Genomic DNA, 22,215 nt, shown 5'->3' on the forward strand with positions numbered 1-22,215 from the left:
TCAGAGGCTCCCCGTGGATGGGCAAGGCAGGAAGGTCAGTTCCCCGTGCTCTTCTATAAACACCGTTTCTCAAGCATTATCGCTTCCAGGTGGACCACAAATACTCAGGTGTTTAAAGGATTAAAATCAGCTGGGAGCCCTTACCTTTCCTTCTGTGATTTTCATAGGGGATTTCTAAGGTAATCATTCAACCTCAGGGGAAGCCCTTTCGTAAAACACTGTCCTGGAGGCCTCTCCTTAGGAAGGACGCCATTGTAGGACACAGTCACCTAGATACTGCAAAGCACAGGGGGAAACAACGCCTGGATGGAAACAGAAGGAGGCCTACCGCAAGAGGTCTGGGGTGGTGGGTGGAGAAATGACAGTCTAATAACTTCTCGGATTCGTCGGCTCCGTCCATCTCCCCTTCATCACTTGACAGTCGGCTGGCGAGGTCACCTCCAACTGGGGGTAGAGGGGGTTCCGGAGTGTAGCCACTGTGATTTGAAGATGTACTGCTGCTTATGCTATTTGCAGATGATGGTCTAAGGGCAAGAGAGAGCAAACAGAATCAACTTTTCCGAGGGAACAAGATCCACCCAGTTTCATGGAGCTCGGAAGGCAGACCAGTCAGCCTTCCAGATACATTAAGGAAGGCGGATCAATGGCAAATCTGCACAAGGGGAAAATTCAGGCTGAGAGGGTGAGCAGCGACCAGCTCTCTACAGGTTGGAGCTGAGGCTCTGCCCTGCTTGAATTTGGGCATCAGGGACAACTCCAACAGTGTAAGAGGAACAGAAAATACAAAAATAGAAGCCAATGTGACAAAGAGTTAATTGAACTTAAAACTAATCTTCTAGAATTCACTTACAACTATTCATTCATTTGCATGTAAGTAATTTGTACTTGCCCTGCAGTTGCTTCTCTTTGAAAGTGGACCTGATGGGAAGATCAACCAGATAAATACGTTCAAATCAATCAACAAAATATCAGTGATGACAAAAGACAGCCCTACACACGTAGCTACTAAACTATGGCTTTATGAAATTGTTACCATACCGACATGAAAAAATGGTTTGTCCCAGCCATGGGGCCACAAGTTCCTTTCCCCACAGCCAAGCCTGTTTCTTAATATATCAAACCACATGCAGTTTAATTGTGTCTTCTGAGGATGATTGTTTCCGTTTAATTTTTGACAAGCCTCTAGACCCACAGGCTGGCATGACTGACTCAACAGTAGGCGTTGAAGAAATATGTTTCTCAATGAAGGAATGAATGAATTCTATGCGTATAAACAATCCAACAGATCTCATCTCAATTATGGCTAAGCTTATAGAAAAGCAGCATCAGTCACAGTAAGACGTGGCACTAATGCTTCCTGAGCAGCAAAGAGCAAAACGAAACATACACCTCAGGAGAAGAGTTAGAAGAACGGTCAAAGCTAGTTGTTAGTTGTTTTTACTGCTCTCCACTTTCATGAGGTGATTGACCAGGGAGAAAGATTGGGTGAAAAAGAAGATTTGGAGAAAAAAAAAATCAGGATCTTAAAAAAATAATAGTAAATAAATAAACAAAAAGGTTTTCTGTGTTCTGCTTTGAAAGCTGCCCCTTCAAGTAACACCAAGCAGCTTTTACTCATGCATCTCCCTTCTCCCTCATTTTCACCCTGGATTCTTTGTTGTTTTGAAATCTTTCTAGGTGTCAGATTCCTGAGTTCAAACCAGATCCCCAAAGCAGAGTCGTGTAAAAACAAAGCCACAAAGGTAGAAACAACCCCAATGTCCATCAACAGATGAATGGATAAACAAGACAGCTCTACAAACAGATATTAAACTATGGCTTTATGAAATTGTTACCATACCATATACCCACCCAATGGAATATTAAGTCTTAAAAAGAAGGGAAATTCTGGACTTCCCTGGTGGTGCAGTGGTTAAGAATCCACCTGCCAATGCAGGGGACAAGGGTTCAATCCCTGGTCCGGGAAGATCCCATATGCCACAGAGCAACTAAGCCCATGCACCACAATTACTGAGCCTGCACCCTAGAGCCCATGAGCCACAACTACTGAGCCCACAAGCCACAACTACTGAAGCCCGTCCGCCTAAAGCCCATGCTCCACAACAAGAGAAGCCACTGCAATGAGAAGCCCTCGCACCACAATGAAGAGTAGCCCCCACTTGCTGCAACTAGAGAAAGCCCGCGCGCAGCAACAAAGACCCAACACAGCCAAAAATAAGCAAATAAATAAATGTTCCTTTAAAAAAAACAAAGAAAAGAAAGGAAATTCTGACACCTGCTACAACATGGATGAACCTTGGGGGCATGATGCTAAGTGAACTAAGCCCGTCACAAAGGACAATTACTGTATGACACCGCTTGTACGAGGTACCTAGAGTAGTCAAATTCACAGGGACAAAAAGTAGAACAGTGGTCACGAGGCGCTGGGAACAGGGAGTTAGTATTTAATGGTACAGAGCTCCAGTACCAGATGATGAAAAAGTTCTGGAAACGGCTGGTGGTGATGGTTGCACCACAACGTGAATGTACTTAATGCCACTAAACTGTACACTTAGAAATTAAAATAGTAAATTTCGGGGCTTCCCTGGTGGCGCAGTGGTTGAGAGTCCGCCTGCCGATGCAGGGGACGTGGGTTCGTGCCCCGGTCCGGGAAGATCCCACATGCCGCCGAGCGGCTGGGCCCGTGAGCCGTGGCCGCTGAGCCTGCGCATCCGGAGCCTGTGCTCCGCAGTGGGAGAGGCCACAACAGTGAGAGGCCCGCGTACCGCAAAAAAAAAAAAAAAAGTAAATTTCATGTATGCATACAATGCTACAAATAAAAAAACCCCATAAAACGCCACAAACAAGGCCACAGGTAGTTTTCCCGTGTAATTATACCAACTCTGTTGGTATGATAATTATTGACTATCACTTTCCAACCTTATGAAAACAAAGATGCCATTCATTCTACATGTTAAAAGTCTATAGTCCAGAAAACACAAATCCCAGGTGCATTCCCTACTCTCCTGTGTCAGAAGGGACAACAGCACTGTTGCCTGTTTACAGCTGAAGACCCAAACGGTAAACCAATTTTGATAACATCAAAACATATAAAGAAAGAAAACAGCATTCGTAAACCTGCCACTCAAGATCAAGTGTTACTTCCATTTTGATTTATATCCTTCCAGACCTCTTTACTGTGCCAACAGGCACATGCATTTTTTTTTTAAAACATCTTTATTGGAGTATAATTGCTTTACAATGGTGTGTTAGTTTCTGTTTATAACAAAGTGAATCAGCTATACATATACATATATCCCCATATCTCCTCCCTCTTGCATCTCCCTCCCTCCCACCCTCCCTATCCCACCCCTCTAGGTGGTCACAAAGCACCGAGCTGATCTCCCTGTGCTATGCGGCTGCTTCCCACCAGCTATCTATTTTACATTTAGTAGCGTAAGAACTGGATCACGTTGTACATACTATTATGCTTTTTTTTAACTTAGTGATGTTGCAGAAATCTTTCCATGTATAGAAATCTATCATCATTTTAATATTCCCCAGTATAGTATTCCATAGTATGGACATATTGCAACTTATTTAACTACTCTATTGATGGACATTTAAGTTGTTCCCATACTTTCTGGTAGACTCTTTTTGAAGCTTTCCCCACCATATTAGGACCTCCCTATCCTGCGGGAGATAAAAGCCGGATTTTGTTGTGTGATACTAGTATCATAGTTATAAAGGAGAAGATCTTTACTTTCCAAAGATGCATTTGGAAATTTAGGGTGAAATGCCAAGATATCTGCAATTTACTTCAAAACAGATCAAAAAATGTAGATGGGGCTTCCCTGCTGGCACAGTGGTTAAGAATCCACCTGCCAATGCAGGGGACACGGGTTCGAGCCCTGGTCCAGGAAGATCCCACATGCCGCAGAGCAACTAAGCCTGTGTGCCCCAACTACTGAGCCTGTGCTCTAGAGCCCGCGTGCCACAACTACTGAAGCCCGTGCGCCTACAGCCCGTGCTCTGCAACAAGAGAAGCCACCACAATGAGAAGCCCGCGCGCCTAGAGCCCGTGCTCTGCAACAAGAGAAGCCACCACAATGAGAAGCCCGCGCACCACAACAAAGAGTAGCCCCCGCTCGCTGCAACTAGAGAGAGCACGTGTGCAGCAACGAAAACCCAATGCAGCCAAAAATAATAAAAAAAAAAAATTTATAAAAAACGAAAAAGAATGTAGATGAAGTCAACACAGTGGCAAAATATTAAAACTGTTAAAACTAGGTATGCAGGTATTCATTATACTCTTCCATTTTTCTGTACATGGGGAAATTTTCATAACAAAAAGAAAGAGAGAAAAATAAAAGAAAGTGAGCTAGTAGTACAGGTATGTGCAAGAAAGTGGCTGAAGAATTTACTGTTAAATGGGGCAGATGGATTGAACACATTTATCTCCTCTGTCCCAAAATATTAAAATCATAGTAAAGGGATAAAAAAGGCATTAGCTCTGAAAAACAAAGAGATCAACAGAACTGTGGTGATCATCATGGTGATGACATCCTAGTCTCCATTTAACCCCTTAAGTAATAATGGGAATCTCATTCATCTCGTTAGTGATTGGTTTGGGAAAGTGCATGAGAAATAAAAGAAAATGTATTTTTTTTTGCGATGGGGGGGGGGGTGGCTTTTGCAAAGATTTTTCTCACTTTTAAAAAGAGACACAAGGAGGGAATTCCCTGGCAGTCCAGTCATTGACACTCCTCACTTTCACTGCAGGGGCCTGGGGTCGATCCCTGGTCAGGGAACTAAGATCCCGCAAGCCGCACAGTGTGGCCAAAAAATTTTTAAAAATTAAAAAATAATGGGCAAAGGACCTTACTGTATAGCATAAGGAATATCAATATCCTGTGATAAACCATAATGAAAAAGAATATGAAAAAAATGTATATATGTGTATAACTGAGTCACTTTGCTGTCATTAACACAACATTGTAATTCAACTATACTTCAATAAAAAATAAATTTAGGGACTTCCTTTGTGGCACAGTGGTTAAGAATCTGCCTGCCAGTGCTGGGGACATGGGTTCGATCCCTGGTCCGGGAAGATCCCACATGCCATGAAGCAAGTAAGCCCGTGTGCCACAACTACTGAGTCTGCACACCTAGAGCCTGTGCTCCGCAACAAGAGAAGCCACTGCAATGAGAAGCCCATGCACTTCAGTGAAGAGTAGCCCTCACTCTCTGCAACTAGAGAAAGGCTGTGGGCATCAACGAAGACCCAACACAGCCATAAATAAATAAATTTATTTAAAAAAAATTTTTTTTAAATGAGCAAAGAACTTGAATAGACAGTTCTCAGAAAAGATATATAAATGGTGCCAGCAATCACATGAAAAGATGTTCAACATCATCAGTCATTAGGGAAATGCAAATCAAAATCACAATGAGTTACCACTTCACATCCACTAGGACAGCTATTAAAAAAAAAAAAAAAAAAGAGACACAAGGAAAAGGTGGTCTCCACTTTCATCTGGACCTTTTTCCTCTGGAAGTGCTGTAGCCATCTAGCTAATGACGTTGAAGATGAAGCCAAAAGATCGAAGAGGGTGGAATAAAAGAAAGCCACAGAAGGAGAGCCAGAAAGAAATCATAAGGATCAGATCAGAAATAAATGAAAAAGAAATGAAGGAAACTATAGCAAAAATCAATAAAACTAAAAGCTGGTTCTTTGAGAAGATAAACAAAATTGATACACCATTAGCCAGACTCATTAAGAAAAAAAGGGAGAAGACTCAAATCAATAAATATAGAAATCAAAAAGAAGTAACAACTGACACTGCAGAAATACAAAGGATCATGAGAGATTACTACAAGCAACCATATGCCAATAAGATGGACAACCTGGAAGAAATGGACAAATTCTTAGAAATGCACAACCTTCCAAGACTGAACCAGAAAGAAATAGAAAATATGAACAGACCAATCACAAGCACTGAAATTGAAACTGTGATTAAAAATCTTCCAACAAACAAAAGCCCAAGGCCAGATGGCTTCACAGGCAAATTCTATCAAACATTTAGAGAAGAGCTAACACCTCTCTTTCTCAAACTCTTCCAAAATATAGCAGAGGGAGGAACACTCCCAAACTCATTCTATGAGGCCACCATCACCCTCATACCAAACCAGACAAGGATATCACAAAGAAAGAAAACTACAGGCCAGTATCACTGATGAACATTGATGCAAAAATCCTCAACAAAGTACTGGCAAACAGAATCCAACAGCACATTAAAAGGATCATACAACATGATCAAGTGGGGTTTATCCCAGGAATGCAAGGATTCTTCAATATATGCAAATCAATCAATGTGATACACCATATTAACAAACTGAAGGAGAAAAACCATATGATCATCTCAATAGATGCAGAGAAAGCTTTCGACAAAATTCAACACCCATTTATGATAAAAACCCTCCAGAAAGTAGACAGAGAGGGAACTTACCTCAACATAATAAAGGCAATATATGACAAACCCACTGCCAACATCATCCTCAATGGTGAAAAACTGAAACCATTTTCACCAAGATCAGGAACAAGACAAGGTTGCCCACTCTCACCACTATTATTCAACATAGTTTTGGAAGTTTTAGCCACAGCAATCAGAGAAGAAAAAGAAATAAAAGGAATCCAAATCGGAAAAAGAGAAGTAAAGCTGTCACTGTTTGCAGATGACATGATACTATACATAGAGAATCCTAAAGATGCTACCAGAAAACTACTAGAGCTAATCAATGAATTTGGTAAAGTAGCAGGATACAAAATTAATGCACAGAAATCTCTTGCATTCCTATACACTAATGATGAAAACTCTGAAAGTGAAATTAAGAAAACACTCCCATTTACCATTGCAACAAAAAGAATAAAATATCTAGGAATAAACGTACCCAAGGAGAAAAAAGACCTGTATGCAGAAAATTATAAGACACTGATGAAAGAAATTAAAGATCATACCAACACATGGAGAGATATACCATGTTCTTGGATTGGAAGAATCAACATTGTGAAAATGACTCTACTACCCAAAGCAATCTACAGATTCAGTGCAATCCCTATCAAGCTACCACTAGCATTTTTCACAGAACTAGAACAAAAAAATCTCACAATTTGTATGGAAACATAAAAGACACCGAATAGCCAAAGCAATCTTGAGAAAGAAAAACAGAGCTGGAGGAATCAGCCTCCCTGAATTCAGGCTATACTACAAAGCTACAGTAATAAAGACAGTATGGTACTGGCACAAAATCAGAAATATAGATCAATGGAACAGGATAGAAAGCCCAGAGATAAACCCATGGACATACTGTCACCTTATTTTTGATAGAGAAGGCAAGAATATACAGTGGAGAAAAGACAGCCTCTTCAATAAGTGGTGCTGGGAAAACTGGACAGCTACATGTAAAAGAATGAAATGAGAACACGCCCTAATACCATACACAAAAATAAACTCAAAATGGATTAAAGACCTAAATGTAAGGCCAGACACCATTAAACTCTTAGAGGAAAACACAGGCAGAACACTCCATGACATAAATCACAGCAAGATCTTTTTTGACCCACCTCCTAGAGAAATGGAAATAAAAACAAAAATAAACAAATGGGACCTAATGAAACTTAAAAGCTTTTGCACAGCAAAGGAAACCATAAACAAGATGAAAATACAACCTTCAGAATGGGAGAAAATATTTGCAAATGAAGCAACTGACAAAGGATTAATCTCCAAAATTTACAAGCAGCTCATGCAGCTCAATATCAAAGAAACAAACAAACCAATCCAAAAGTGGGCAGAAGACCTAAATAGACATTTCTCCAAAGAAGATATACAGATTGCCAACAAACACATGAAAGAATGCTCAACATCATTAATCATTAGAGAAATGCAAATCAAAACTACAATGAGATATCATCTCACACCGGTCAGAATGGCCATCATCAAAAAATATACAAACAATAAATGCTGGAGAGGGTGTGGAGAAAAGGGAACCCTCTTGCACTGTTGGTGGGAATGTAAATTGATACAGCCATTATGGAGAACAGTATGGTGGTCCCTTAAAAAACTAAAAATAGAACTACCATAAAACCCAGCAATCCCACTACTTGGCATATACCCTGAGAAAACCATAATTCAAAAAGAGTCATGTACCACATTGTTCATTGCAGCTCTATTTACAACAGCCAGGACATGGAAGCAACCTAAGTGTCTATCAACAGATGAATGGATAAAGAAGATGTGGCACATATATACAATGGAATATTACTCAGCCATAAAAAGAAACGAAATTGAGTTATTTGTAGTGAGGTGGACGGACCTAGAGACTGTCATACAGAGTGAAGTAAGTCAGAAAGAGAAAAACAAATACCGTATGCTAACACATATATATGGAATTTAAGAAAAAAAAATGGTCATGAAGAACCTAGGGGCAAGACGGGAATAAAGACACAGACATACTAGAGAATGGACTTGAGGATATGGGGAAGGGTAAGGGTAAGCTGTGACAAAGTGAGAGAGTGGCATGGACATGTATACACTGCCAAATGTAAAATAGATAGATAGTGTGAAGCAGCCGCATAGCACAGGGCGATCAGCTCAGTGCTTTGTGACCACCTAGTGGGGTAGGATAGGGAAGGTGGGAGGGAGGGAGATGCAAGAGGGAAGAGATATGGGGATATATGTATATGTATAACTGACTCACTTTGTTATAAAGCAGAAACTAACACACCATTGTAAAGCAATTATACTCCAATAAAGAAAAAAAAAACCAAAAACTAGGTTACAAAACAAAAAACAAAAAAGGAGAGCCAACCCCTGATCTTTGGGGACTGGTACTCTTTCACCTCTGGACTTGTCACCAGTGGTAAGAAATTTCCTAATTATTGAAGTGGTTAGTAAGCAAGATTTTCTGCTACTTGCACCTGAAGTGTCCCAACAAGTGTGAACAAGAGATTTTAACCTATTTTTAGAAGACAGACTGTGGCTGGAGAGTGTTAACTGATGGGAAAGGAGCTGACCTACCACAGAACCTTGAGAAGCAGGGCACCTGGAGCAGCTAGAGCTGCACGAGTCATGGGTGAGGTGAGGACTAAACATAGCGAGAGAGCTGAAAGGCTCAATATTCTGTCGCTGGACCCGCAGGTCGTCACTGCTACCTCACACGGTCACATGACTTACCATTGCCCCTGCCAGCCCCCTCGCTCTCCAATCAACTCTCAAAAAGAGAAACTGAACCAGAGAGACTCTAGACGTGGGGCCCCCAGGCTCAGCAGAGACCAGGAGGGGGCACAGGGCTAAAAACAGGAGGACTGTGGGCTGCCCCTGGTCAGATACTTAGGTGGCACTGCCGGAATGCCTATTACCAGGTACATCAGCAGGCAGGGTTCTTCCCTCAGGAAACTGAATGACCCCGGAGAAAAGGCTTCCACAGCTTGCCTTTGGGAATATTCCAACAAAAGGCTGACTGGTGACATGATGACCTTTTGGTTGATAGTCCCACATAGACCTCCAATGAGCCTGTTAGAGCCTCTCTTTTAAATATGAATGGTTAGAGACAACCAAACATTCCTGGAACATCTCCAACATGAGCTGACCAACCAAACATCAAACACATGAACACATATATGAAACAAACTTGGGGGAAATGAAGAGAAAGGAAGAAAGAGGAGGGGCTTCCCTGGAGATCCGGTGGTTAAGACTCTGCCCTTCCACTGCAGGGGGTGTGGGTTTGATCCCTGGTTGGGGAACTAAGATCCCGCATGCCGATAAAAAGAACCAGATCCTAAAATTTAACAAGTAAATCGTAAACTATTTAATATACAGTTTTGAAGAGTAAAGTAAAAAAATCTTTTAGAAAGTGGAACAAGAGATTGAGAGACAACAGGAGAAAGGAGGTAAGAGGATGAAGAGGTCAGAGCAAATGATCCAACATCCAACTAACAGGAGGTTAAGAAAGAGAAGAAAGACATAGTGGGGAGAAAACGATTTAGCATGTAACATGGGAAAATATCCCAGAAACAGGTGTTTCCAGGTTGAAAGGATCTACTGAGTACCTAGAACAATGAATGAAAAAAGACCTACATCAAGGGGGATCCCTGGGAAATTTCAGAGCCCCATGCTTCAGCAATTAAAAATGGAATCAGAATGTTATGAAACTCCTCAATAAAAACCTTCGATGCCAGAAGCCAATAGAAAAATTGTCTTCAATCTTCTGTAGGGAAATAATTCTCAATCCAGTTATATACTCAGAGAGATGATCAATTAAGCGTGAGGGTAGAATAAAAACATTTTCAGGTGTATAAGGATTCTAAAAATTGACCTCCCATGTCCCTTTTCACAGGAAGCTAATGGAGAAGATACTCCATCAAATAAAGGAGCAAACCAAGAGAGAAGGTGGCAAAGGGATACAGGAAACAGATGCTCCAACACAGAGAGGGTCAACAGAGTTCCAGGATGGTAGGAACTACTGTTTTTCACTCTAACCCTTTTAGTACTATTTAGTTTTTGAACTATGTGTCTATACTATGTTGATTTAAAAAAAAGAAGTTTCGTTAAGAAAAAAAAAAATCTTAGAACAGTTGAAACACTCAATAGTAAGTTCCAGTTGCCAGACAAAAGAGAGGAGACGAGGGGAGGAGAATCGCGGAGAGTAAAGCTGAGCATGAAACCTGCGAGCTGCAGAGCAGAATCAGCTCTGAGAACCAAGACAGAAACATGAAGGAAGGACGCTGGGCACACGTGTGCATGTGCACAACGGGAAGGAGCCCTGGATCTCCTCGTTTTTAGACTTGTGTCACTCAGGACGTGGGCACCCTCCTGGCAATGACGGAATGGCGGATGCTTTCAAGACCTCCTCCCAGCTCTGATCACTGCCCTCCAGGGTGGAACCTGGAGGGATGGAGTGCGCTGGGACCAGCTTGCATCTCAAAAAAGCCAAGGCTTGGAGAGGATGATGGGGAATTGGGCAACTGGCCATGAGAAAGTGTGGGAAAAGTCTCGCAAGTGTTAAGCTGCCGTCCAACCTTTCTTCCTCAGCATTACATTACCCCTCACCCCTCCACTTACCAGTCTGGTCTAAAGACAGTGCATGTGATGATGGTCCCTGTCCAGTTACACCCAGAGAAACTTAAAGTCCCCTAACCCCCACCACTTTGAGGAAGCACGAGCAAAACAACTGACCTTAACTGAGTCCTTACCGCATGTAGGCACGTCACATACCTTTTCTCATTGGAGCTACCCACTGCCTTAGGTGTGCGTAACTATGACCTACACTTCTCAGATGAGGACATTGGTTGCCAAGCTAATAAAAAGTGGAAATGAGACTGGGCTCTGTCTGCTTGACTTCAAAGGCCCCCCTGTTGAGAAATGAGTAGGAAAAGCCCAGGAACAAACATAAGTCAAAGAGAGAAATGGCTTCCACTTTGGCGATTACTCTATGTAATAAAGTAGCTTTCACTCCAGATGCACCTCTGCCCTTTTTCAGGTATCTAGGACCTTCTGCCTCTTTCCCTGCTGCCCTTGTCAGTCTTAGATTCATTGGCATTTGCCATTTTATACTTTAAGGGGAGATGTGTGAGCATCTATGAGACAGAGGGGAATGTGCCCAGATCTTGGCAGCACTGACCTCCACAGCTGACCCTTCCTCCCTCTGCTGCCCCCCTTCCCCGAACCCCCGCGCCTTTCCAACAGAGTCCTGATGGCTTTGGTTGGCCTGGTCATTCATAGCCCTTGGGCTCTGTGGGGCAAATAATGTGTTTCCTTAGAGTTGGGGGCAAAGAAACAGAGCATACTGCTATGTTATCCAAGGGGCCCCAGGTTGAAGGACAGAGGCCAGGAGGACAGGTGAATGGAAATCAGGTAGCACTGAGGCTCCCGTTGCTTTCCCATTGACTACCACTGCCCCCTACTACCAGCTACCATGAACTGAGTGCTTATGATGAGCTTGGTATTTTATCTCACTTAATTCTCCTTAGCTCTGTTTGACAGTTGAGCAATTTGAGGCCAGAGAGGCTGAGAGACATGGCCACGTTCATCTAGTTAGCAGACAAGGAGTTGAGCCTTGCACTTCCAATCCTGTTCCAACCCTTGCTAGCTAACTTTCACTTTTCCAATCCTAGACCCAAGTCCCTCTTTTAGGAACCCCTGACAAGGATGGGTTGCAACGCAAAAATATGGCAACTGGAATATTTTCAAGGTTACCAAAATGATATTTAAGATATAAATTCACACGCTGTTAGCATTTCCTACAAGAGAAATTCACGATTGGGAAGGGATAACCATAATTCCATTCATGTGTGACAATTTTTTTTTTTGGCCAATTATAGATAATGAGTGTGACTGAAACATCTATTATATTTACATCATTAATATGAGGGAAATAACTGCTTTAAGTCTTATGTGGGTATGTTTACTTCTGATCATGCTTTTTCTTTTTTCTTTTCTTTTTTTTTTTTTTGCGGTACGCAAAAAAAGGCCACTGTTGTGGCCTCTCCCGTTGCGGAGCACAGGCTCCGGACACACAGACTCAGCGGCCATGGCTCACGGGCCCAGCCGCTCCGCGGCACGTGGGATCTTCCCAGACCGGCATGTGGGATCTTCCCAGACCGGGGCACGAACCCGCGTCCCCTGCATCGGCAGGCGGACTCTCAACCACTGCACCACCAGGGAAGCCCTGATCATGCTTTTTCGATCTCTGACGGCATGGGGTCTTGTGTGAACCTAAAACAACTGAAAAAGGACGTTATTTCCCACTAACTGTGGAACAGAGTTCACCCCTGAGTTTTCCGGTGCCTTGAAAGCGTCCTCAAAAATTATTCTCTTACCAACATTTGTAATGTGCTCCTTGGCCTCCCCTTTTCCTTCAGAGACATTCTTTTCTGCCGATTAACCTCACCCTCTCTCTTTCTTCTATTTCCCTAAAAGAACATAAACACCTGGCATTTCTCTATTGACAAACATTCCCCTGAAAATTAAACCAAAAAAGTAACAGAAAGAAGCAGCTCTTAAGGCTCCACTGTTGCCTGTTTCATTTTTTAACGGCTGCCCCCAGCTTCTCTGTTAAGCCAGGTACCACTGCTTGGGTGCTGAGTGCCTGCATCAGTCAAAATCGATGGAGAAATGTATACTAAAAGAGTTTTCAAACTGGGGTTCCCTGGAGTCCTTGGAGAAGCTGAGGTGATCCCTTGGATGGGCTGGGGGACAGTGGGTCCTGGGTACACGTGCGATGAGAGCAGGGCTGAGCGGGCTTCAGGTGGAGGCAGGTCTGCTTTTATATCGGGTACCATGTAAGGTTCTGTGGGAACAAAAAAGTTCCATCGCCACCAAGAAGTTTGAAAGCTACTGTATATAGAATTGAAGCCCCTTCCAGAAGTTTGGAGCAGAACTGTGTCCCCAAGGGTAGTATCCTTCACCAACATCTGGCATTACAGTGAGAAATTATAAAACGATTTTGGAAAATGAGGGGTGGCAAGGACAGTGGCAAGTAAACGGATGAGGACAACGACCCGACAATGGTTATGATGATGGAGATGTGTGGGTGGTGACTCCATCTGACTCCGTCTGACTCCATCCCCCCAGATGCCTGAGGCTGAGCTTGGTGATTCCAAGAGAGGGGCTCCAGCTGCCAAACTGGTCAGGCTTGCACCAAGTGTAAGGCATGAGAGATCCTGGTAGGTTAGTAACAACTGTCATCAAATATTTGCTTTGCTTTAAAAATAAATTCCTTCCCCTTCTTTTGTAACTATATTCTCTTAATGCCTACTTGCTGACTGGACAATTACTCTTTGAGACTCACAGTGTATGCATTAAAAATCATCAGAGGGGACTTCCCTGGTGGCGCAGTTGTTAAGAATCTGCCTGCCAATGCAGGAGACACGGGTTCGAGCCCTGGTCCAGGAAGATCCTACATGCTGCAGAGCAACTAAGCCCGTGCACCACAACTACTGAGCCTGTGCTCTAGAGCCCATGAGCCACAACTACTGAGCCTGCGTGCCACAACTACTGAAGCCTGTGCGCCTAGAGCCCGTGCACCGCAACAAAGAGTAGCCCCCACTCGTTGCAACTAGAGAAAGCCCGTGTGCAGCAAAGAAGGCCCAACGCAGCCAAAAAAACCAAAAATCATCAGAGGATACTAATATCTGCACTTATATTGTGTTATTAATGTTTTCTTTTCATGATGCTATGGATATTTGAGTCTCATCTCCTAAACTCCAAATTCTTGAAAAGCAGGATCTAGTTTCATTCATCTCTGTGCCCCTGCCTGAGAGTACCTAACACAGCACCTTGCTTATGGAGCAAGCACTCAATAAATATTTTTGAACGAGGGTTACCTGTCCTATCACCTGGAAATCGGTCTGTGGCTCATTATGGCACTCCACTGCCTGTCAAAACACACACACATGGATTTTCAACCCACGTGGAATTTTTTTCTCCCTCTCTCTTTTTTTTGGCCACGCTGCGTGGCATGTGGGATCTTAGCTCCCCGAGCAGGGATCGAACCCGTGCCCCCTGCAGTGGAAGCTTGGAATCCTAACCACTGGACTGCCAGGGAATTCCCCCAGGTGGGTTTTGTTTTCTATTCTTTCCTTTCTGTCCAGGACGACCAAATAAAACCCCAAAGAGGTGGCTCAGCTTTCTTGGTATGGAGGGAAACGTAAGGACAGACAGCCCTGTCATGGCAATTTTCCCTTTACCCTGACCATTGGAGAGTTGTGGAAAAAATTCACAAAATATCATGGCAAGTGGGCTCCTAAGCTGTGCTGACTACCCATCCCCCCAGGCTTCCCCCACTCTCTGCTCCAGGAATCTTCAACTAATCTAAAAACTTTCAGGTGACCGGAAAGTTGCCTGGTGGTTGAGTGTCATCCTTTCAGCTATTTATTTCTAGCTGACTCTTACGCCGTGAAAACACATCCTGTCGGATGTAGGTCTGCTATGGAGGATGACAATCACGGCAACGATGACCATGGTGAGGATGACAACGGTGACAGCAGTAACATCCACTGAACGCTACGTGGCAGGCACTGGGCTGAGCCCCTCACGCCCATTCTCTCCTTTCCACTTCACAACCACCTCCCCAGGTAGGACGATAATGACTCCCATTTCACACGTGATCCGACCACATACGACCCAGCCAGGCAGGGTCACTTGACCACGGACTCAAGGCTTCTATCGCCCAGGTGGGACTTACCTAGGAAGCACAGAGTTAGGTGGCCTGGATTTTGCAGGGGACGCGACTTTAGGTTCTGGGCCCAAGCTCCCTGAAGATCCCGGCAGCGAGTCCTGCGCTGGCCCGGATGGGTTTGGAAGTACTTCCCTTGCCGAAGTCAGGAGATGCTCTTTATCTTTAACTTCTTTTTCCCGGGACTTGGCTTTGTGTTCCGCCAGAAGGAGGTCAAATTGCTTTTTCCGGCCTGGGACTGCCCTCCGATGGCTTAGGGAGTGAGTCTAAGGAGAAGAGAGACGGAAAGCACAGCCTCTTTGATCAGCACATAAACCTGCTTCCCCAGGCCCTCCATTTCAGAAACAGCAATTCATGGGAATTTAGAGGTGCTTGAAAAGTCAACTTCAAGGCAACAGCTCCTGTTCTGTGGCTGGGAAGAGGCAGAGACCACACAAAACGCAACCGTGCCCTACGCTCCTGGCGTTAAGAAGCCAAAGCTTCCTCCAAAAAAATGGCATAAGATGACGAGCTTCAGCGCAGAACCCATGAGAACCTCTCTGATGAAAGGCAACGGTGAGGGCGTGCTGGAGTTAATCCAGGTGCAGGTGGGAGGCTTGCTTTGGCCCAGACACACAGAGCCACCAAGCAGAGAGGGCCACAGCCTCCATCCCAAGAGGCACTGGCAGTTCAGTATGAAATACGGGGCTGGGGGCCACCCACTGGCGGCCGCCTTGGGTCAGCTGTCCCCTGGCCACCCCGCTGTGGCTGGATCAGGGGCACGGCGGCTCGTCCTCCCCTCCGGGGCTGCCTTTCAGGGCGCTGCCACCGCCGCCGCGCTGCTCCTGCATACATTAAAACGTAGCAGGGTTTAGAACCGCCTGTGAGTGCCTATAAATACAATTTACTGTCTGGCCTCACAAGTAACAGGGGAAGCCTATTTTTTTTTTTTTTTTTCCCTTCTTAAAAAGCCAGCCAGCTTGAGGCAGGCGCTCTGCTACCATGGAAGAGAAGAAAGCATTTCCCTTACAAAGAACAGCTGGGGGTCATGTCGAGGCTCCACACCCTGCCGTGTGCAGAGAGTGGCATGCAAACATTTCGACAAAGGCCCCAGCGAGAGCAGGAAGTATTTTTTATGGAAAGAGAAATACCTTGCAGGTGAGGGATCTTGTGCAAGGTTTCTTTGTCTCGGGATCCAATACTCCACAGTGTTTATTTGGGTCAAATTCTCTCTCTGGTTTAAGAAACAAACAAAAAATATAAGAAAAAAGGAGACTAAATAGGATTTGGCATTAAGACCACATTTTTAAAAAAATGCACATTTGCACCAACAAGTGAGACATTGTCAGGCAATCTGTTTTTTTTGGTTTGTTTTTTTTTCCAACCGGCTGCTAAAATGCTTCCAGAACCGCTGGGGGAAGATGGCGCTCCCCTCTGAACCCAAGAATTCCCAAGTCCAGCGGGAGGCGGTAGGGATCGGAATGCACAAGGGAATGGGGGGTGGGGGGTGGGCAGCGGAGGGAAAGGAGCCAGTTGCTCTCACACTTTCACTCCAAACAATTCCCCCGGTACCTTTGGGCAGAGGTGGCTGCAGACCAGGGAGAACCACCTGAGGCCCGAGGGCCACTTTTTCCCCTGGGGTAGCTCCAAGAATACATCACCAACCCTTCCTGCCCTGCCTCCCTAATAGTTTTAGCCATTTAAGGGGGAGATTATTCCTTGACATGTCCGTGTGACCTGCCTCTCTCAATGCTTTGCAAAGTCCTCAGCACGAGGCTTTCCACGCAGCCTCGCTGGCCAGAAAAATCATTTCCCGGATTCAGGAACATATAGGCAGGGGCAGGGGCAGGTGTGGGATTTACACTGGGGCTGAACCTGAAGGTGCAGAGAGGGCAGGGCCTGTTAGTGTCACAGTCGCTCTGCCCCTGGACTGAGGCCTGATGCTCCAGGTGGGAACAAGCCGGGTCCCTCGGGGACCTGCTGAGGGAGGCGGGCTTTCCCCAGATCCTGCCTTCCCGCTGGACTCCTGACGGCTCATGTTGGGGTTACTTCTAAGGAATCTGCTCTTTTTATGCCCGTTTTGGATCCTTCACCCCTTCTGGATTACAGAAATGCTCTCCTCCCCTGGGAAACGAGGGGATGTGCGGCAATCTCTTAAGGACCCTTCAGGCTTTCAAGTTCCACCTCTTGATGACCTGTGCCATTTCTGGAAGGCACCCAACAAACACCTGAGTCCTGCAGGGCAGAATGACATAGCTCTTCTGAGCATCCAGGGAGACGGGCAGCAGCATTGGCGGGTGGGTGGATGGGCGCGCGGGGGGGGTGTATATATACTTGGTGGAATGTCTCCTTAAGGGCCTCCAATGGCTGCAAGCTAAAAAGAGGTTACCTTGCCTGAAAAACTGCCTGAACTTGGTGGAGTAAGCTCTGACCATAATAAATGAACGCATTCTATTTTTAAAAGAAGGTTTGGGAGCTGTGGGGAGGTTGCGACAGTGGTGATGATGATGTTTGCAATAAAACCATTCTCATGTCCAAGACAGATTTCCTGGTTGACTATCAAAATGCATCCTGCCTCTTTCTTTTGCTTTTGTCTCCTTTTTTTAAGCTTCATTTTTAAGGAAAGAAAACTGCTAGGCCTGGAGATGTTCGCTTCCTACGAGCCCTCTCTGCCCACCGAGGAGGGTCTGGGTGCCAGGCTGAAGGCTGCCTGGTGTGAGTTCTTTCCCTTGGGCCTGGCGGAGTCAGACCCGTGCCCAGATCCACACCGGCCCTCGTGCTGGCCTGGAACTGAGCAGGTTGTTTGGCTGGGGGTAGGAGCTGGCTGCCAAATGTGAAAGTGAGAGAGAAATAGCAAAAGACCCAATGAGACAAAACCACCAACAAAATGCAAAATCCCCAAACACACAAAAAATGCCCGACCAACTTCAGATTAAGGTGCCGGCTGGAAGCCATGGTCATACTTCTGCCAGGAGGAGGAAGCTGGCCTCACTGCGCCCAGACAGGCCTATTGGATTGCCCCCTCTGCAGAGTGAAGATGAACCTTCCCTGCAGGGAGACAGTCAGGAGCGGGGGGCTCCGTCCACACAGTGAGGCCCCCGCCCTCAAGAGAGCACCAGGCTCTGCCTTTCTTTCTGGACAGCGGGTGGAAAGGACATGGAGAGATTTTCAGGGTAAAATAACTGTGTCATTAGAATGCTTTGGGCCTGAGGTACTTTTAAGAAGTAAACTTTTTAAAAGTGACAGAGGTAAGATAGAGAAACTGAAACACATATAAACACAAAGTACAAAATGAAAATGACCCACAATTCTTGGGGCGCTTAGGAATTATGCTCATACCAGAGGACACAGCTTCACTCTCACAGGGCAGCTAGGGCCAACTAGAAATTATACAGGGATTTCTGACTGCGTGGAGGGTCGGCACCCCTAATCCCTGCGCTGTTCAAGGGTCAACTGTATTTTGTTTTTTCTGGTTGACCTTTGATAAATGCCCAGAGTGTGTGAAGAAGTTATAAGGTTTATAGCTTTTCTTGGTCTTTTAGAGAAAGTAAAACTGCCGGATTTCCTTCTACAACAATCCCAAAGCAACTATCACCCACTCGGGGGCCCCTAAGCGCAACCATTGTCTTAAGGACTGGCCATGTGCACCTTTCTGGGTACCCTGAGGTACTTGGGCAACCAAGTAGATCGGAGAGAGACCCTTCAACACCCCATCTGCTGTGCCAGTCCAAGCGTTCCCAGATGGAAATTCCAATCTGCTTATGTGGGAAAGGCAGTTGCAGCCCCAGACCACAGGATCAACCTGGAAACCAACGAGACCAAAGGATGGAGATGGGCAGACAGCACCAAGGCGACTGTCCCAAGCCTGCCCTGAGCTACTGGGAGATATCACGGTGGATTGCCCGACTCTGCTTTCCGGAACCCAGGGGCAGTTCGGCCTGTCAGTGTGAGGACAAGACCCTCCGAATCCACAGACTGCTGAGGGGTTGCAGAGCCTCCTGCCTTGGGGTCACTAAGGTAACTGCTGCTCAGGGCTGGGCTGAGCGAGGTACCGCATCTGGCCCGGGATTAAGAGAACCAGTTCTCCCCTGTATTTTTAGGGGCGGGGGAGGTTCCTGTTGGCAGGTAAACTCCGTGTCTCCCTTAAAACGAAACAGACCTGCTCTATGATAAGAAAGCATCGCTCCCTCGTTCTGGACGCAACTCGACTGCAATCTGATCACGAGCCAGACTCGAAGGACACAGACACGTACCTGAAAGTCTCCTGTAAGGCTTGTTGTTGTTTTTGGTGCCATTTTGGTGTTTCTTGTCTATGGTGGCAGACAAAATTCCTTTGCCATTTAAGATCTTCTCTGGGGAAGGTGGCACTGACTTGGACATCAAGACCGGCTTAATGACAGGTGGGGTGGAGACGGCAGAGGATGAGGTGGAGCAGAAAGTGACCGCAGTAGTGGTTGCAGAGTTCATTTTGACATTGGCACCATCTGCCTTCACTAGGTTAGGAATTTTCTCTAAACTGACTACGGGAACCGGAACACTGAAAAATAAATGAACAAACACACACAATTGCCTTCTTTGATTCATCTGGTCTGCGGAGAAGATACGCCTGCTTATCATTATCAGGACACTTTCTTATCACTTATTTATACCCCTCCTCTACGAGAGCAGCAGGATTCCAGTTCTGATGGGAGGGAGATGCACGCCTTGGAAAGGACCAAGAGCGGGTGTGAGGCTGGCACAGCGCCAGGGATGGCATCAGAACTGATTACCTCCTGGACCGGTTGTCCCCGTAGATCCTGCAGCTCCCCCTTTCTCAGTCCCTTTAGTCGGCAGTCTCTGAGACAGCACCTTGGGCAGAACAAGGCGCCTGCTGTGAAGCTCAGGAGGCGATGCTGTCTGTCCACGAAGGCCGTTGTGCCACGGAGCCGCGTGCTGAATCACGCCCCCTCCCCCCCGCTGCTCGGCTGGTCTCCCACCCAGGCGATCGGGCCTGACATCTGTTTAGCTCGGAGCTCACACAACACGGAGGCATGGCTGCGGGCCAGCGTGCCACGCTCTACACTGTCAGAGGACTTCTGGATCACTCAGATCCCGGGGATGGGCTCAAACTGAGTGAGCCGCCATGGAACATTATCTAATATTCCATTTTAGGCAGCGAGTTATGTAAATAGGCAAGTCTCAAGGCTGGCAGGTGAGAGGATGAATTTTAAGAAGACAGAGCACAAAGGTGTATGTGTTTGCTCTTCAGAGTCTGTCACCTTAGCCCCACTTCCCTGCCATTTCTCCTGCAACGGATATGCATCTGATTTCTGTGCATTTCATGCTGGATGACCCTGTGTCTGGGGGGCGGTGGAGAACTCTGTCTTGGGGTCTGAAAAGATGAGATGAGATGAAAAAGCTTTGTTTTGGTTCCTGAACTAGATTCCCTTTCCTCCTTGCAGGGGGGCAGAATGGGAACAACTTCAGCCCCCCAAGTCATTTCTGAGCTGAGAGTGAAGCCGACTGAGCTATCTGAATGCCAAATGGGCTAGAAGAGGGCTTAGACATGCCTGCAGACAATGGAGGACATGAAAGACAGGCTGGTTTTGCAGGTGAGGAGTCTTATCTGCCCACATGGCTGGCTGGCTCTCCCTTCCCTAAGATTCATTCACAGATCATTTCTTTGATCAATTTGTTCATGAAATTATTTCAGCAACCCCTCAGCCCCTGCCCCTTTGCTGACTGTGGAACAGGATCCCACATGTTATTTATAAGCCTTTGCCAGTGAGAAGGGCACTCAGTAGTGGAGCACAATGCTCCCAGACATGAGACTTCACCCCAGGACCATGTGCTTTCTTGGCCCGGGGAAGCATGGGGTGGGACTTCAAGCCCCACGTGAGGGGAAACTGGAACAGTGGTTTTTAGTTAGACACCAAGTCACTGACAGTTCAGCCTTTGATGAGTGTTTCAATCACCGAGATATAGCTGCACTGCTGCTACTTTCTAGTTAATGGCAATTCTCAAAGCACTCCCCTATCGCTAAAGAAGAGCACAAGAAGCCCTTGAAAAGTCAGCACACTGAGAAGCTGCAAAGATATTACCTGGTGAAATTAGTGCTGCATTCCTGATTTCTTCCAAATGGTAAAAAATGCAAAGCCATGGGATATGGAATACGTCCAGGCTCATTCCTTCACTCAATTTTAAAAGACACAAATGATAGAAACCAGAGTCGCTAAGAGATATTTGTACACTTTGTTCATAGCATTATTTACAGTGGCCAAAAGGTGGAAGCAACCTAAATGTCCACTGATGGATAAATGGATAAACAAAATGTGGTATATATATATACAATGAAATATTATTCAGCCTTAAAAAGGAAGGAAGTTCTGACACATGGATAAACACTGAGGACATTATGTTAAGTGAAATAGGCAAGTCAGAAAAAGGTGAATACTGTATGATTCCACTCGTATGAGGCACCTAGAGGGGTCAAGTTCATAGAGACAGAAAGGAGAATGGTGGTTGCAGGGGAGTATCCAGTTTAGCGATACAGTTTAGCGGGTATCGAGTTGCAGTTATGCAAGCTGAAGAGTCCTGAAGATCGGCTGCACAACAATGTGAATGTACTTAATACTCCTAAACTGTACTTTAAACATGGTTAACATGGGAAATTTTGTTACGTGTATTTTACTATAGTTAAAAAAAAAATTTTAATGTACAAACCAAAAAAAAAAAAAATCCCACAAATTACAAACTCATGTAACTTAAATTATACTTCAATATCCTGACTTTAAAAATACATAAGAGCCTGCTTAAAAAACTCTTGTTGATTTATCTGTCACTCTTGTTTTGACCTGCAGACTTTTCTTTCTTTACAAAAAAGTTAAACTTCAAGTGCTGATGTGAACACGTGGACTAGCAGCCAGGTGAGAAGATTCTCTAGCACGTGTGTGGCCTCCCCTCATATAGTTCCCTGTGAAGCCAAGTGAGTTCAGGAAAGGAAATTAGGACCTTCACGCTCCAGATCCAGCTCTTGTCCCATGA

At 45.3% G+C, this 22,215-nt stretch overlaps 1 protein-coding gene across 12 annotated transcripts in view; it reads right to left on the reverse strand.

Annotated features, from left to right (window-relative positions):
* ATXN7L1 (ataxin 7 like 1) overlaps positions 1-22,215 on the reverse strand; it is a 301,084-nt gene that overhangs the window by 15,878 nt on the left and 262,991 nt on the right. For 11 of the 12 annotated variants that reach the window (XM_033439150.2, XM_033439184.2, XM_004263365.4 and 8 more), the window contains 4 exons: positions 19,446-19,729; positions 16,344-16,426; positions 15,223-15,479; positions 329-524 (listed from right to left, as the gene is read on the reverse strand). In XM_033439150.2, the coding sequence (XP_033295041.1) occupies positions 329-524; positions 15,223-15,479; positions 16,344-16,426; positions 19,446-19,729 (820 nt within the window). Of the gene's footprint in view, positions 1-328; positions 525-15,222; positions 15,480-16,343; positions 16,427-19,445; positions 19,730-22,215 lie in introns of those variants that run through there. The other variant, XM_033439186.2, reaches the window with a different exon arrangement.

This window comes from Orcinus orca, chromosome 9, assembly GCF_937001465.1.
Source record: "Orcinus orca chromosome 9, mOrcOrc1.1, whole genome shotgun sequence".
Taxonomy (NCBI): Eukaryota; Metazoa; Chordata; class Mammalia; order Artiodactyla; family Delphinidae; genus Orcinus; species Orcinus orca.